The 17,979-nt window shown below is 38.5% G+C and overlaps 1 protein-coding gene across 2 annotated transcripts; it reads left to right on the top strand.

Moving 5' to 3' along the window:
- Nucleotides 1-763: 763 nt before the first annotated feature.
- tcf25 (transcription factor 25 (basic helix-loop-helix)) lies at nt 764-17,913 on the top strand. Of its 2 annotated transcripts, none has more exons than XM_018667991.2 (18): nt 764-1,137; nt 1,576-1,716; nt 1,840-1,911; nt 2,202-2,323; nt 3,494-3,559; nt 3,656-3,738; nt 5,695-5,825; nt 6,084-6,183; nt 8,176-8,269; nt 8,415-8,507; nt 10,179-10,284; nt 10,402-10,561; nt 10,743-10,830; nt 11,116-11,274; nt 11,814-11,904; nt 13,440-13,519; nt 13,653-13,728; nt 17,551-17,913. In XM_018667991.2, the coding sequence occupies exons 1-18, from the start codon at nt 916-918 to the stop codon at nt 17,716-17,718; spliced, it is 2,052 nt and encodes a 683-aa protein (XP_018523507.1). In that variant the 5' UTR covers nt 764-915; the 3' UTR covers nt 17,719-17,913. The 2 variants fall into 2 exon arrangements, with proteins under 2 accessions (XP_018523507.1, XP_018523506.1); XM_018667990.2 differs by having other exon boundaries at nt 2,199-2,323.
- The last annotated feature ends 66 nt before the right edge of the window (nt 17,914-17,979 follow it).

Raw genomic sequence — 17,979 nt, 5'->3', positions numbered from 1 at the left:
TTTTTTTTTTTTTTTTTTTTACTACTATGGCTTGTCTCGCTCTTTTGACGTCAGCTCTCTTACTTTGTATATCCCTTAATTTCTCCTTTTCTGATTTTACTGTTAATATATTTTTTTAATCACTGTTTTACTATTAATATCTGTTTTAGTGTCATAGTAATTAATTCAATATTTGTTCCCTGAGAGAGAAAATACGAGGAATGGCTATTAAATAATGAGACTGCGCTTATGAAGATAAAATAAGTGGCGTCTTCAGTTCACTGCTAGCTACTGATTGAAGCACGCGTGTTTTTGCTAAGGCAAAAGTGTGTGCTAAAGTCGTCCCAAAACTTCTGACTCCTGATCTAAAGGAAAAGCAGTTTCTGGCCCAAGAACAAATCCCAGTGCTTGATCACCCTCCCTGTTCACCTGATCTAGCACCGTGTGACTTTTTCCTTTTTCCTAAGATCAAATCTGTGCTCAAAGGAACATGTTTTGAGTCTGTGTCAGAAGTTAAGAAAAGAACGACAGAGGTTGTGAGACAACTGTCCAAAGAAGACCCACTGCACTGCTTTGATCAGTGGAAGACCTGAATGCAGTGGTGTGTTGATGCAGAAGGGGAGAATGTTGAAGGAGAAAGACACTGGAAAATGTTTATGTTCAATAAAACTGTATTACAGCATTAGTCTCGTTATTTAATAGCCATAGACGCATTTATGATGAAGTGTGTAGTTGTTGATGCAGTTTTTTGTCTATCCTGTGGAGGTCAGTAAAACACTGAGGAGAGTTGAATCACGTAGAAGAAGAAGAAGAAGAGGAAGAAAAAGAAACCAATGGGATTGACCGTCATTCCATTAGTCTGTACTGGTTGACAGGTAACTAAAAACGCATTTAACCACGAATATTTAAGTATATGTGTCCCGTGAGCAGTGGACAATGTCTACACGGGCTCTGCGAAGGCTCAGAGGGAAGCAGCGGGGTCAGGAGGCCTTGGACCTCGGGGATCTAACTCTGGGTGACAGCCTAGAAGAGCAGGCTGAGGGTGAGGCGGAGCAGCTGGACGTGGCTAATGTTTCTCACCCTTCTGACAAGAAAGACAGCAGCCGAAAGGCAAAGAAAAACAAGGCTCAGAAAAACTTCAGCAACATTTATGAACTGGTAAGGTGACGGTGTTAGCTACTTTGAACGCAACATAAGTCATATGTTTAAAGCGAGCTCTCTGTTGATAACATTTGCTAACACAAGCTAACCATGTTGCGTTAGCTCATTTCCAAGATTATTTAACCCTACAGTTAACACACATACATTATATTATAGGTTAAAGTTTGCTAACAGGGTCATCATTCATGCCACAAACCATCAATAAGCTGTGTTTCACAGCACTGAGTTTGTACATCCTTTACCTTGCCATCACACACAAATGTTGTCCATTAGTAGCTATTGTCTTTGGATTTATTGTAAACATGACATAATTTCAGCAAAAGATGTTGTTTTCTTGAAGTTTTTTTTAATCAGTGATTCATCTAGTAATGGGGTTTTTACTCATATCTAGCACTGCTTTACCTAACACACTTTCCAATTTCACATTTTTACGAGATATGTGATGTGGACAACGAGGGAGAGAAAATCTCCCCTGATGAAGAGGCAGAGAAACCAAGTGGAAATAAAACAAGTGGCAAGGAAAAGAATGATAACAGAGACACTGACAAACCTGATCAAAAGGAAACGTCTACAAAGGTAAAGATAACGCAAAGTGAGAAGGATGCCTTTCTGTGATCCCCTGATTTGACTGAAATATTCCACTGACATAAATGCGCATATTTGCATATGTCAAATTGTCATCTTTCTTTTCTTTGATAGTCTTTGTCGGGGGACAGAGTTAAAAAGAAGAAGAAAAAGAAGAAGACAAAAGTGACATCAGAAGATGGACAGGTATGTTTGATAAAAAGAGATACAATATCTACTCTGTGAAACACAATGACCCACCCTATATATTATTAGAAGTAATTAGTGTGTGCATTCATTAATGAAACCAATTTTACATACAGCAATAATAAAACAGTGTGCAGTCATTCTTAAAATCATTCTTTAAGACAGAAAGTATACACACATTATACAAAACTGTAGCTCCTTTTGACAGTTGAACAATAGTTAAATGTTGTCACACTTAATTCACTGTTTCTTGTGCTTTTTTAAATGGCTTCTCTGTGTGGTGTCAGAAGGCTGTACCAGATGATAACATTGATTTATTGCTGGAGAACTTGGAGCAGCCCAATGGACTGAGTTTGCAAAATGAAGACTGCGGAGGCTCTGACAGGCGATCTGTGCTACATGTGGAGCACAGGTGTGGAGATCAGCTTCTCTCATGTAGACAAAATAAATCCATTCAGATCAGATTTTTTTCATATTTGTGAAAACACACAACCAACCAACCTGGATTCTAGATTCTAGAGTACTGTGGTATTATTATTTTGATTTGACTAAAGCTGTTACATTGTTCAAAAGAAACACAAGAATACTTTTCATTGAGTAGTTATGCTAAAATAGCTGTTGACCAGTTTACAGTATTTTGTACTTGATCAATGATCAGTTCAGTAGTCTCACCTACTATAATATACATTTCTGTAATTCCTTATTTCTGCCATGTGGTGGCGTTTGGCACCATTTAAGCCTGTCTGGAGACTAATTTCTCAGGTGATGCACCACAGTGCATTAACACAGAATTCTAAAAGGTTAAAACTTATTCACATGTGTTGCACATCTGGCCACACACCAAATAGTGATGACAGAGCAGGACATTTCAATTACCTGTCAAAGGCAAATCATCTGTTCAAAGCACATGTCAGCCATTATGTCACTGATGGAGTCTCCATAATTTGTTTCCATAATATCCTCTCATCCAAATGCTTAATCCACTGAGAAATGTATAGAGCCTGTATTCTGAAACTGTGCCTCTAAACAAGCCGTCAGGATTTCCATAACTTGGTTATGTCAAAACTATATAGTCACCACCTTCAGCTGTGCCAGTACAGCCCACCCAGATCTTCCAATCAACCTTTATTAGCAATACAACACCAAGTGGTCATCCCAATGCTCAGCTAGCAAGCTACAGCAAAAATGTCAAGAAACACTGCACAATTGATGGATGTCAAGAAGCCAATTTATCATTGCAGTTTTCCCAGGGACAGATCTGTACATCTCATTTCAACGCTCAGTGCTTTATGTTCTCCTCAGCAGTGGCCATTGCCATTTGCATTTACTTGTGAGATTTACCAATCTAGAGAAGGCTTTAATCCATTACCTGTGGTTGGCCTGGCAATGTGTTACTCAGAAAACAGTCAGCTAATCAGAAGAGCGGCTCAGAAACCCTGCTGTTGCTAGCGTTCCAGAGAGAGACGTGAGAGTACAGCAGTCTCAGTAGTCTCAAAGTCTCTCCATATGTATACTCTATGTATTTCCACAGCTGATTGACATTGTCAATTAGCAATTGTTATTTTCTGTGTTAATTCATTAGGAATCTCAACCCTGAGACGGAGCTGAAAAGGTATTTTGGGGCTCGCGCTGTTCTTGGGGATCAAAGGTAAAAAGAAAAAGAACATTTTTGCAAGATTGTTTAAAATTTGATCTGTCTGTATACTGTATATTCCTATACTCATTTTTCGTTTTCCTTTGACAGACCGAGACAGAGAAACAGGCAGTTTCACCGTAGCACATGGATGACCAGTCCCAAGGACAGCTGGCCTCGCTTCAGCCGCCCAGGTAGGTTTAGTCATCTGAATTATAACATGTGCCTTTTTTCAGTGTATCTAGTGGTCTAAGATTCTTATAGCAAAAACACACACAAGGTTGAAATTTTATGGGCACATTTAATAGATATCACATCAGTGTTTAACCTTTCAAACAGCAGATGATAGGAATTTTGTGTTCTTTATATATTCTGTTTACTGACAACTGACAACCACCTTAACAGCCTGAGGCACTTGTAGAGAGTTGTGCACCTTGCGGTCAGAAGGAAGCACAAGCAGTGATTTTTCAGTGGTGAGAGCCTTAAACTACCTTAGTAGCAATAAATATTGTTAGATTTAGTCAGTGTAACATAAGATGAATGTTGCTTTTGTTATACTGACGTCAGTATAATGACTGCCTCGTTGTGTTCACAATGAAAGTCACCATTGATGTATTGTGTAATCTTTCCATTAGCTGATCAGGCTAGGGTTATTTAATTTTTCCCACAAATGTCAATTTAGGTAGCTATTAAAGTGACAAACCCTGCCATATCAGTGCACAAAGTACATTACTTAAGACATTTTCTGACCTACTCAGACTGCTTATTTGTAATGAAGTTGAAGCCAAAAATATAATTTTGTTGAAAGACTGCTAATAATGGTTTCTCTGTTAACACTTTTGACGTCATCACTTGTAACATCTCCCTAATGTTATAACAATGTTACATCCCAGTTAAAATGATGTTTCACATCTTGTTATAAAGCTCTCTGTGGTTAATCCTGTTGTCGAACCATGCTATTCCATGAGAAGCTGTGATTTACAAGTTATGATGGTCTGAGATACATCATAAATCATGTTTGCTTTTTTATTTAGCCCTATTATGATGGGGTTTCAATGGTGTTTGGACACTAAATGGTTCTTGGACAGCTATGTGTCACTTCAGTTTAAACTCATGCACAAAAGAGGTCACGTGTTCTCTCAAAATTAATTGAGAGCTGCCATTTAGATGGAGACGGGGTTATCTGTCAGTATTATGAGTAGAGAAGTGGCTGTGCAATGAAGAAGATAATAATGAGGCCTCAAAAAAAGCAGAAATCTATTAGAGATATCTACGGCTATTGCTTTGCCAAAATCAACAGTACATTCTGAAAACACAGGAATACACAGGAAAACTAGAAAATGGTAAACCAGCTGGTACACCTAGGAGCACAAGTCTCTTGGATGAGTGGAAAATCATTTGCATGGTGAAGGAAAACCGCTTTAACACTGCACAGCAAGTCAAGAATGCCTTCCAGGATGTAGGCACACATGTTTCTTTGTCCACATGTAAGAGATGACTTCATGACCATAATCTCAAATGATTCTCCACAAGATGCCAATCTCTGGTAAACCTTAAACACAGAAAGGCCTGGCTGTAGTTGCCAACAAAACTAAAATCAACCTCCATCAAAATGATGGAAAGAGGATAGTGTGGGAGGGACCAAAGGAACAGATCGTGGTACAAAGCATATCTCCTCACCTGTCAAACGTGGTGGTTCTTCTTTGGCTTGGACATGTAATGCTGCACACTAGCATTTATTGATGATTCACAAGGGAAGATACAAGAGTACGGTGATGCCTAAGGGTCAAAGACTTCTGGCAGTCATTGACTGCAAAGGATTTTCAACAAAATATTAAATATGATAATGCTTAACTGCATGTGTATGTGTCCAATTAGTTTTGAATCCCTAACTTTTGGGCACTATATGTTAAAAGGTTATATCTGCTACACAGTTTTTTTTAATATTGACCCACTCAAATTGAAACTGAGACTTCACACTAGTATCTATTGCTTTCTTTTCACTTGAATGTGCTGTCGCACAAAGCCCAAAAAACAGAAAATGTGTAACTGTCCAAATACTTCAGGTCTAGACTGTATTCTTACCTTATATACTGTATACTATGTCTTTCTTTATGTGTTGTTCCTAAATCTGCTTGATGTCTCCACAGGAATCTCAATGACTCTACTGCAGTCAAAGGATGGTGTTCAGTACTTTACCTTTGAGCACAGTCGGGACTACCAACAAGTACAGTTCAAGTTCCTGGATGCAGTCGAGTCCATGGATCCCAACAACATTCTGGTAAAAAAAAAAAAAAAAAGTTCACCTTCTGCTCAACTGACAACTGCAAGAAAAATAATCCCAGTCTTTGGTCAGTGTCATAAAAGATAAAATTGGACAAGACTGCCTGAAACCTGCTCAGCATTTAGTCCAATTGAGAAGAAAGCTGATCTTAAAATTGTTTTGCCAGTATCTCTAGTGTGGTGAATCTGTATTGTAATCAACCTGACTTTCTTTCTGTTCTGTCAGTGAGACCATTGTCTCTTTTCTTTCCTCCAGGCCCTGCTACAGCTTAACCCTTACCACATCGACTCCTTACTGCAGCTTTCTGATGTTTGCCGCATACAGGAGGATCAGGAGATGGCCAGGGACCTTATTGGTGAGCATCTGGAGCTCCTTCCATAGAATACATCAATTCTAAACCAAAGATAACACTGAAAATGTGTCAGGGGCCCAGCAATGACCCAGAAGCCAAACTTATAAGCAATGCTTTTAGAATCATAATGATGTATCCACTGTACTTTACCTGAATTCCTTTAAGAGCAACAGGTTTATGTAGCTGAAAGACAAACTGAGGCACTATGTGATAATGATTTATTCTTCATTCTTTAAGCTAGTAACCAAATATTAGACATAGAACTTGCTTGTCTCAGCTGAATGCTGAGTTTTTCCTGACTCAGAAAGAGGCTTAGGTTGTATATCAATATCAATGTCAAAATTATTGACCCGTAGTGTTGCAAATCTGGCTTTGCCATTGTAGCCAGCTTAATACACAAGCTCCTACTTTTATGGTTTTATAGGCACCAGATTTTGGCATAGACATGAAAGAACACAGTCTCTCTTCAGACATGATTATGCTTTTTAAGTCCAAGTCTGTTTTTCATGATGGCTGAGAGGAATGAATTCATCACTTAATTGATCTCAGCATTATTTGGTATTTGGTTCCTATTATCAATGTGTTTTAATCATAGCAATATTAAATCTCTTGAACTACACGTCATCATAAAAATAATAGGCACATACCAACTCTGTCACTGTACATGTTGTTTATTTTCTTGTTAGTATTAAACAATAATGTAATGGCAACCAAATCAAAGTCCTCAAGATATGTTAATGAAAGTTCTCAAATGTTCGTTATTTGTACTATATATAGATGCCATCCTTGCAAATAATAGAGAAATCATCTGAAAAATAAGTAAGAATAAGTACATTTGTAATTTTAACCCTTGTGCACCCCTAGGTAAATTTTTTGCCTCTGTTAATGGTAGTGGGACAAAATTTTGCAAGGATTTCAGTTTTTCTATCAAATTTGAAAATTCAACCTTTGATCTAATAATAGGGTTATAACACATTGTGTAGAAGAAAAAGTTTAGCTTCGGAACATTTTTTGCACCATTGACTCCCATTATAACATACATTTTTGATCCTGCGCTAATTTCAGCATAAAACAATGTTTTACATATGACTACCTTTTTAAATCTAAGCTTTTGGCTTTTGTGTGGGTTAATCCTCCCAACATTGCATTAAAGGGTTAAAATTATTTGAGAAATACATGTAAATTTAATAGTTATGATCAGGACTGAAGTTGGTCAAAGGATTTAGTGCAGTGAAAGTGAAAGAAAATACTGATATATAATATTTTTATAGCACTTTTTAGGAACTGAACATATTTGCACCGAGGGTAAAACAACATCATTTTCTGGAGGGGCGCACAAGGGTTAAAGGAACCCAGTGGTCAGTTCATTTGACATCATAACCATGCACATCCAAAAATTTGAACCAATCTCAGCTCATTTTGTTGCCATAGGCATTATTGATTGTTAGATTGCTCAGTGTATTGCTGTGGCAAAGTGTTCACTTGAAGATGTTGATATACGATGCATAAAGTACTGTAGTCAAATCACTGATGATTCCCAATTTTTGTCAGATTAATAAGTTAATAGACTGTGGTTGTTTTACTGATTTTGTAAACTGTAAATAAACAAAACAGCCGTCGTTAAAAAGTCAAGTTAATGCTTCATGCAAGGCACAGTACTAGGTTTATTATCACAGGCCATTTCCGTGACTGGAGAGCCAAAATTATTTATGTAGAAGACCAGAGGGATGAATTTACAAAGCACAGTTGTCCTCTTTCCTGGCTAATTTAATAACATGCTATCACTTGAACTGTAAGAAGATAAGTAGGACAGTGGTTTTTCAATTCTGGCCTTTTTATTTTGTATAGTCTTGCTGGTTTGTTGGTTGTATGCAAGAACAGCATAACTGCTACAGTCCATCACCTGCAACGCTGTACAGCTGTGTTCACTGCACAGTGGAAGAAATATATTTTTGGATGTTGTGAAAATCTTTTTCTCTTTTTTTCTTTTTAAAGAAAGGGCCTTGTACAGCTTTGAGTGCGCTTTTCACCCTTTATTCAGCCTGACTGCAGGTACCAGCAGACTTGATTATCTGAGACCAGAAAACAGGTTGGTCGCTTCTTTTTCCATTTTTTTTCCTTTTTTAAACTCCTCGCTTTTGTGAGGCATCAGTCAGACCTTAGATTCTCATTCATAACATAAATTCAGTTTTAAGGACCAAGGAACTAAATGATTCAATAATTTTTGTTTGCAGGGCATTTTATCTTGCTCTTTATAAGCACATGATGTTCCTGGAGAAGAGAGGATGCCCACGGACCGCTTTGGAGTACTGCAAACTGATCCTGAGGTACTAAAGGAAAAGCTCAAGCTTTCTCTAATTACATGCACGAGCAGTTCATCTGTCTGAGAGAGTGTCAGCACTGTCTGAGGAAGTGGTCCACAGCAGTGATGATGTCAACACTGTCAAAATGGTGACCTCTGTCTTTATCTTTGGTAAGAGGTAGTAGTCTGAGGGTGAATAGGGCAGATGCTGGATGAATTCAAATCCACATTCAACAGATGACTGTGCAAAGGCTGATGTTCGTTTTCTCAGACAGTGTTGACTTGCAGGTCATTATCTCTGACCAGCACTCTTTCTACATAAAGCAGGAAGGTGGCAGTTTATCTTGTCTCCTATCTCTGATGTGCATTACATAAGATCACATGGCTTGCTAGTTAAACAAGAAGAAGTCTTATTTCTATGAATAAAGTAACCACCGAGAGAAGTCATCAGACTTTGAAGATATCCTTCAAAGACTGTTAGCTCAACAGTTGGCTTGATATTCTGCCAGTGGTGATCCTGTTTGGGCACAGAGGGAGTTTAAATGTAACTTTTTGTCTTTTGACAAATGTGGCTACTGATACTGATCAAAAATGTATCCCATAAAATTTTTTATGAGGTGGAAAACAACCAAGCATGTGTTTTTGGCAAGATCTTTCAAGTTTCTAAAAGGTGCTATTTTATTGATGTTATTTTTTTAAGATGTTCAAATGCTTTTCTCCATTTATTATATATTGTATAAAAGTGACATTGTGAAATACAGGATAGTGTATGAAAATGTGTGTGATCATGGTAATACACACAAGAAAATAATTCACATTTATGTGAGTAATCAAATCCAGAAAGTCAAGTCTTTAAATATCATTACATAACATAAACCCTCCCGTATCATGCAGGTACAGATGCCACTTACATAAGGCTTTATGCACTAAGAGTGCTGTTTTCCCAAACACTGTTACCACTGCCATAGCTTAAGCTTTACAGCCTGACCATATAATGGTCAGTGCTTATCTATGATTTTCATCAAACTCTGGCTTCCTGACTTCATGACAACTATGTTCTGGTCCTTTTGTAAAGCTGCAGTGTGGGAACACAAGATGACAGCTGTCCCTCTCCAACCAGCAGTGATTGAATCACTGCTTAAAATGGCATTATAATTGATAACAGAACCTTAAAAAGCACTGTTTGAAGAAGTGTCTCACATTTTCTGCATATGAGTAACACTGTCAAGCCACTGTTTTAGAGAAATAAAATATTATATCAATATTTGTATTTTTATCCCCTTGTTGTTTTTGAACACAAACTATTTTCAGTGTTATTATGCTGGGATTTGAGGGAAACCAGCAAAACTAACTATTTTCACTGTCATTGTCAGAAGCAGTTTGTGCAAAGAAGACTGACAACTGGTTGCTCAGCGGCCCAGTCTTCAACATTTACACTAAGAACAAATAACAGAAGTGACATTTTTGATGCTTTGTGGTTTATGATGTGTTATTTATTTCACACAAATGTTTAAGTATTTGAATTCAAGATGACTGTCGGCTATAAACAATAGTGTTTTATGAAGTCAGAGGAGTGATTCCTATAGGTTGAGAGTGTGTTTTTTATGATCCACCCTGGAGTGTGGGATGAGACGTAATGTTTTGTCTGCTTGTGGTAATCATTTGCTTGTGGTCTTGTCTGCTACTCTTTTATTAGTTTGGACCCAGACTCTGACCCACTCTGCATGCTCCTGCTCATTGATTTCCTGATGCTGCGTTCCAGAGAGTACCAGTCTCTCCTCCAGTTATATCAGGACTGGGAGGTAAAGAGTGCTATCACGTGCATATGTTTATATTTACATGTGATTTTAAACTGTAGTTCAAGGGATTTTAAACTATTTCAGTCTGATACAGGGATGGTTTGTTTTTTTTCATTCCAGGAGCACAGAAATCTGTCCCAGCTGCCAAACTTTGCATTCTCCACTGCACTTTGCTATTTCCATCTCAGTCAGCAGGAAGATATGGATCCTGAAGAAAGTGACAAACAAAGACGCAAAGCTAACCAGATGCTGCAGAATGCTCTCATCATGTTCCCTGGAGGTTAGACAGGGAACCACTACTAGCATATGAACATTTAAATATGATGACCTTTCATTTCATCACGTTGTTTTCGACCAAATTTACTTTGATAAAGTAGTAGGAGTATCTTACCATTCACATCAAGGAAATTGTAAATGTGTATTTATACCCGCCTTTATTGATGTAAATGTGTTTTCTTCAGTCTTGATGCCTCTGCTGGATCTGTGTACTGTTCAGCCAGATGTCACAGTCACCTCACATGCCTTCTTTGGCCCAAAAAGTCAGATAGGGTAATGTATGCTCCCTTTGTTTTCTTAAGTGTTATATAATCCAGCATGTATTGCCATGAAATTTAACTCCTTACCATATTATAGCATGGTGTCATGCTATATTATTTGATGTAGCTTTGTGTCATTTGTCAGACAATATTCTACGGTCTTTAATGATAACAAATACAAATCTTTTCATGGCCTTTATATTTATTCTAATTTTGTATCGGTTTTGCTTTTCTGTTAAGTTTTTCTCCACCTCTTCAAATTTAACTTAAAAAGTCATCCCACTCTCTCTATCTCTAGGCAGCCCCCAGCCTTAGCTGAACTGACAGCTCTATATGTGGGGAGAGCCTACAACGTGTGGAGGGAGGCAGCAGTAATGCTTTGGCTTGAAGAGTCTGTGAAGGAAGTGCTGCTTCGAGTTGATGCCAAAGATCCTCAAGTGGAGGATAGCCAAAACAAGTAAGATTACAATGATCTGCTCTGCTGCCATAAGTCACATTTCAGACCAGTTTTTTCTCAGCAATAGAGACGTTCATTAATGACAATAAAGAGCAAACTAAAAAGAGTAAATGAAGTGAACATGCTAACATATTAGGTGCAGTTAAAAGGTTCAGAGACTGGGCCTACAACAAGCGATAACAGTATCTGATTTAAACTTGGATGGTATCCCCTTCAAAGTAGTCATCTTGTGCAGCAACACACCACTCCAGTTGCTTGTGCCACACTTGCTGAAGAAAAAGCCAAGCAGTCTTTTGAGTCCTGGAGACCTGTGCACCTGCAGGGGGTCACAAAAACATGTGACACGGGTCCAGATGTTGACATAATGCAGAATACTGACTCACAAAATGTATTGTTTGCACCAACAACAGGAAACAACTGTGCAACAGGAACACACTGAGCTTTTTGAGCGCCCCTCAGATGGAGAAATTTGTGAACTGGGTCTTAACGTTGAAATGCCTTTAACATTGAAATAAGTGTCCTACAACACTCTGTTTTAGGAGAAAGCAAAGGTACCAGAGTGCACCGAGGAACATCCATCGCCATGTTCTACTGTCTGAGATCAAGGAAGCCACCTCAAGTCTGCCTCTGGTAAGAAATGATGAGCAACCACACTTGAACACAAACTACTGAGCCCACAATGTCCTCAGTCTATTCACCAATAGAGAATAGATCGCTATCAATCAGATCTTAGAGATATCAGTTTTATTTTGAGTCCTCTGATAAATGACAAATCTTGTTAAATTTGTTATGCAAGGTTTAAGGAGTTTAATGAATGAATGGTCTCACTACAAGAAGCATGTGGCCTCACACTCCCTGAGGTCCCAGTCTGAGATTGTCTCAATAAAGTTTATATAAGGGCATGCTCCAACACTCCTTGATTTATAAATCAGTTTTCATGCAACCAAAAACTTACGTGGTTGAAAGCTGAGATGTAAGTGATGCCCACCTTGAAAATTAAGAGACTTAATCTTTCCATAACTTTAACCACATGTGGTGACAGTTGTGGCTGGAGGCATTATGTTTTCGGGTTGCTCGTCCATCTGTCTGTCCCATCCTCAGGAATGCCGTAAGGGAATTTCTTCAAATTTGGCACAAACATTCACTTGGACTCAAGGATGAAGTGATTAGATTTTGGCGGTCATATGTTTATTACGTGACTCTGGGCGGACATGGATGTAAACTGCAGCTTGACTGATTGGCAGAGGCCTCACAACTGTGAGGCAGTAAATTCAGTTTCCTTTTTTTTTTACGCACACAACCAGTTGATCAAACTTTTCAAGTCCAGTATGGAAAAAGCTACCTCTGGGCGGCATGGTGGTGCAGTGCTTAGCATTGTCGCCTCACAGCAAGAAGGTTCCGGGTTCAAGTTCTCCCTGTCCTCCCTGTGCCGTTGTGGGTTATCTCAGGTACTCTGGTTTCCTCCCTCCACCTCTCGTCCCATGTCAGCTGGGATAGGCTCTAGCCCCCCTTACGACCCTTAATGGATAAGCACTATACATAATGAATGAATGAATGAATGAAAAAGCTGCTTCTTCTCAGATAAATTAGTTTTGTCTTCAGTGTAGTTGCTTCACCCACAAAATGTTGCCGCTATAACACATACTCCACACCACACAGGTCGGCACCCCCAGAACAGCTACGTTACTGCCATATATTTCCTTTACTGTGGGAAATATATTAACTTGTGGGATTTATCTGGCTTGGCACCTTTCAGAGACATCCAGCATTCGGCAAATAGTGTAATTGCAAACTAAAAGTAGTGACAATAGGTTAGTCTGAGCACAGGATACATTAGAAGATTTTGAATATTCACTGTATATTTAGAATTGATTGGATCAAACATTTTTTTGAAACATCTTTTTTTTTTGTCTCTGAATCATAAGCATAGTCACACAGGGAAAAATACCAAATGAAACCCCATGAGGAAGTGTAATATACGTAAAGACCAATACTGACTCGTTAAGACAGTCATATACTCTGTGCCATTAACAAGATGTTCAAAAAGCCTCCTATGAGGTTGGGCTTGCTGGTGAAACTTGGCCCGATAACTTGGTTCCATATCTGGCTTTAAAGTAGTAGTGTGAAGTGACTCTGATCTTGCTTTATTTGTTCGATGCTCTCAGGAGGTGACCACTCAACCTCTGATGGGCTTTGACCCTCTGCCTCCACTGGACTCAGTGATTTCGTACACCCGACCAGAGAGGTAATGGAGGACCAACACATCTGTGCATATAAAATTCCATTGTAGAGTCAAAGAAAATGCAACTATTGAGGTTTACAGTCCTCAGTTTGCTTTTACCCTCTAATGAGATGTGTATTTGTGTGTCTGTATATAGGCAGCATGTTGGTGCATCCAATGAGAGTACACTGTCCCTGTTTTTCCGATCTTTGCTGCCAAACTTCAACCTTCAGGTGAGTTGCATTGATCAGGCCAGGTAGGTCTGGAAGAGTGAATTGATAAGGGGTTGTATGGAGCTATAAGTTAGTTGTATGGAAGATGCACATTATGGTTTTCTTCCATGAATAATAATCAAAGATCAAATACACCTAAAACTGAATTCATGTATGTAATTTATGTGATAACTTGTGAGCTTGAGCAGATCCCGCCATGACCTGAACAGTTGTGACGTCATCCAAACACAAATCTATGTGCTGTCACATAGATATTGAATGATTGAAAAGAGGTCCTAGGACAGAATAAAGAACCCGTGGTATGCATTCAGATAAAACTCATTTGTCTCTGACAAACTGTGTGAATTCACAGAGCCTGTGAATAATTCATTAAGAGCTGGCCTGCTCTAAAGGGTGACAACTGATGGGATTATAAATCCTCTTTTTTGTGCTCTGTTTTTCTGTGAGTTTTTGCTTACTGTGCAAAGACATTGGGGAACACAATGTGAAGGTTGGGTTTCATGTTTAACAATCAATAAATTAACATACAAATATGCTCATTTAGTAGCAGGACCCTCCAGGGCTGGTGGAAACATCTGAACTGGTAAAAGATCAGGGAAAACATCTTAACGCACATCCTTGACTGATGAAATACTTCCTCTCAAGGCTCATGGTTACCCTAAGGGGATGACAACTGAAAAATAACACAGAAGGCATATGACCTTGTTATAGTTAATTTTGTCTACCATTTCCCAGTGTGTCACTGAGGGACACAACAATAACAACATTCATGAAGTGCAAAGTTGTTTTTAGCCTGGTTTGACTGGCTCTTTCCTAATAATGAAGTTTGGTGCTTATATTGATTTATAGAGCCAAGTCATCAAGTTTACTTTCCCATAAGTATTATGGAACATTTTGTCAATCTTGAACGTTACCTGTTTTTATAGAAACTAAATCTTTGGAATATGTCAATGTTAGTTGAGCACATTTTAAAATTTTTCTTACATTTCAACCATTCCTACAGTAGTTGAACATCAAGGTTGCCAAGTTTTGAGATCCAAAACTACTAAACTTTGCAGGTAGTCCTGTAGCCTGTAGAAGACACAGACAGAATCTGTGGCTTTATCTGTGGCCTTCAGTGTCCACCTCTGACTCGTGGGCTCATGTGGGGCACTTTGGAAATTTTACAATTCTTTGTGTTTGAGACTGTATATTTGGAAGAAGTAGACTATTTAATATCTCTCTGTCAAAGAAGTGGATGTTACTTGGAGACACCCAATTTAATTTGACTGTAGAAAACTCACTCGGTTCACAGTTATATTTTGCTTTTAGATTATTTCAAATGTTGGCAATATACATCAGCAATATATTGTTCAAGTGTTGTTCATGTGTCGCATCAATTAAACTGTAACTGTTGAGTTGTTGGTCCATATTGTCCTCGGCAACAAATTTGTGTTTGTTCTTTTCCACTCATTTACTCCACGTTATCTACTTACCCTTTGCTCCCACAGAACAGACTGTAGTTTGACCGAGATTGTGTGTCAAATTTACAGAGACCATATGGCGACAAACACATTTTTATGTAGAGCAGGACAGCGAGGTGCAGAATTATCATTTTCAGTCCACGTCTAATTGAACCTGATATGTTCTTTTCAGACCAACAAATGCATCACTTAAATTATAGTTCTTCCTGCAGCTGACTCTTATGGTACCTTTTATGGCATTCAGAACAAGGAGTCCCACACACTGTTAACTCACTTGTGGCCTTTTTATGTAAGCATTTCAGTATACCAGCTATACCATACCTTGACAGCACCGCAGTTGTTCTGTACATCACAATAGTATTGCTGGCATTTCACAAAGATTTGATAAGATATATACCATTATCTGAAATGGGATTTCATTGAATATGGAAAATAGAAATTATCTGGATGTAACTCAAGTGTAATGAGTATGCACACAGGAGTCTGTCATGGTCCAACAGCCAAAGCTACAGCAGACTGAGTGGTTGTTGTGAGGTGCCCACTGCCTTGTTCAAAGTGTGTGACTGAAACAATGTTAACCTCAATAGTCAACTGAACTTTCTTCAACCATGAATATAATCTTTCCTTTGCCTTAACCGTCTCATATTAGTTGCCAAAACCTAAACATACCATGAGCACAGATGAGGACAGATACATGACGAGGGGCTTATGACCAACCTTGGTGTTAAGGTTTGAGGACTTGTGGCATACTTTTTTTTTTTACTGATCAGTGGTTCTGTCATGTTTGACAGGTTCATCCCCATAGTAAATATGGACTGGCCCTATTTTACTTGGTAGCATTTAAAAACGTACAGAAAATCTGTAGTAAATCATAACTGTCAAAGGGATGGTAAAAGAAAGAGCACAATGAATATGCAGTTTTTTACAGCACTAGTGAGGTTTCTGTAATGTATCTTTGACAAATGAGGAAAATGCATGAAAGACTGATAACGTGTTATGATAATAATCAGGGAGCAACTATATGAATGAAGGACACATGCGTCACTCTCCAACCAGAGCCTATTAATCATAAAAAAAGCTGCGTGTGATACTGCAGTGCTAAAGAGAGTGGTGTCTTATTTAGAGGTTTTGTCTTTTTAAAACATCATCAGACCTAGCACTGTATGATAACATGTAGGCTATAACATATAGATGCATATTGATTTTGTAATAATGACAGTAGGTGGGTTTATGTACTGTATTGTTTTCGGATTGGTACAGTCTCCTGTGGGGAAAAAATATTCAGATCATGGATTTAGTCTGTGCTATTAAAGCCACTGTGTTTAAAATGAACTTTTCTGCCTTCTGCACCCCTCAGTGGCAGCAACAAGAAAGGCACTGTGGCCAACAGCAATGTACTGTGCATCACATGGGCATTTCCCATATGAAAGAAGTATTGACTGAATGTGCTGAAAGAAACAAATATATCAAACCCACTTTGCCCTGGCTTGTTTAATTTTTCTGTGACAAATCTCATAATAATGTAATGGTACATACTGTGTACTGGTGAATTATGTAAAGACTCAAAGGCTACTTGGTGCTGTTTAAGGATGTTGCTGGCGCCCCAAGCACAGAACAAGTCTGGTTTGTGTCCAAACCAGGTTAGACAAGGGGACGCTGACAATTTTACAATGACTGTGCTTAACATAGAACACTATGTACTCAAGGGATCACAGATGGTAAAGAGTACATTTTTCACCATTTTTGTACACACAGATCTGAAGTTACAGAGTTTTGTCTATACCATAAAACCAACTGCCAACACGTTTAGATGCATATATCACAGAACATTTTGTGGATCAGCTATACATGCTTAATGTTAACAGATGTGCCCAAGGCATGTTTCCAGCTGACTGTTACATCCATCCTGATCGTGTTATCCACTTATGGAGAGGAAGAGATACAGTATGGATAAAGAAATATAGTTAAGACAGGATAGATATGCAACCAACTTCTTCTTTTTTCTGGTAAAATAAAACTAGATTACCCCAGTATTGATGTGCTGTTATTTGCGTTCAACTATGTACCCATCAGATGGACTCATTTAGCATTAATGACTTACCAAATTATCTTTTTTTTTTTTAAACTGGTGGGACAAATCCTTTTTTTTTTAACATCATCAAGTGCTTCCAGTTCAGTTATATTGTTAAAACCAGTGGAAGCTATTGCAGGGTTTCATTAAAATACACACACAATATAAAGTATAAGGAAATAATGCTATACACTAATGACTGTCTCGCATTGGATAGCATGAATTCCACCAAGGTAAGAATGTGACACAGTATTTTTTATATTCATTTATGTCTCTCTTCTGATTAAGGGTGGACTGAGGCAGGAGGATGAAATGGAAGTGGCGCGAGCTGGTCAGGAGCTGAACCAGGAAGTGAACCGTCTCATGGTGGCAATGAGGGACATGCTGGCAAACATCAGGTTTCAGGAGCCACCGAGAGAGGACAACCCCTACAGAGATGAGGATGAATGGGACTGAGGGGGGGGGGGGGGGGGTAATAAGTGTTGAGGAGGTTGGAGAGGAATCAGAAAGACAAACTTTCAAAAATGAATAACATTAAGAATAATGAAAATATTTAATGGTGTTAATGTTTATAATAATTCAGAAGAAATGGAGAAGGACAACTGAATTTTGGTCACGATTTCAGAATACTTAAGTAAAAGGAACAAATGACTTGGTGTCTTGAGCCTGTCCATCTTTCTGTTGTAGGGGCATTGATTGAAAAAAGAAGAAGAAAAT

This window comes from Lates calcarifer, linkage group LG2, assembly GCF_001640805.2.
Source record: "Lates calcarifer isolate ASB-BC8 linkage group LG2, TLL_Latcal_v3, whole genome shotgun sequence".
In the NCBI taxonomy this organism is placed as follows: domain Eukaryota; kingdom Metazoa; phylum Chordata; class Actinopteri; family Centropomidae; genus Lates; species Lates calcarifer.
The sequence above is the reverse complement of the archived record's forward strand: the minus strand, read 5'-3'. Positions and strand labels throughout refer to the sequence as shown.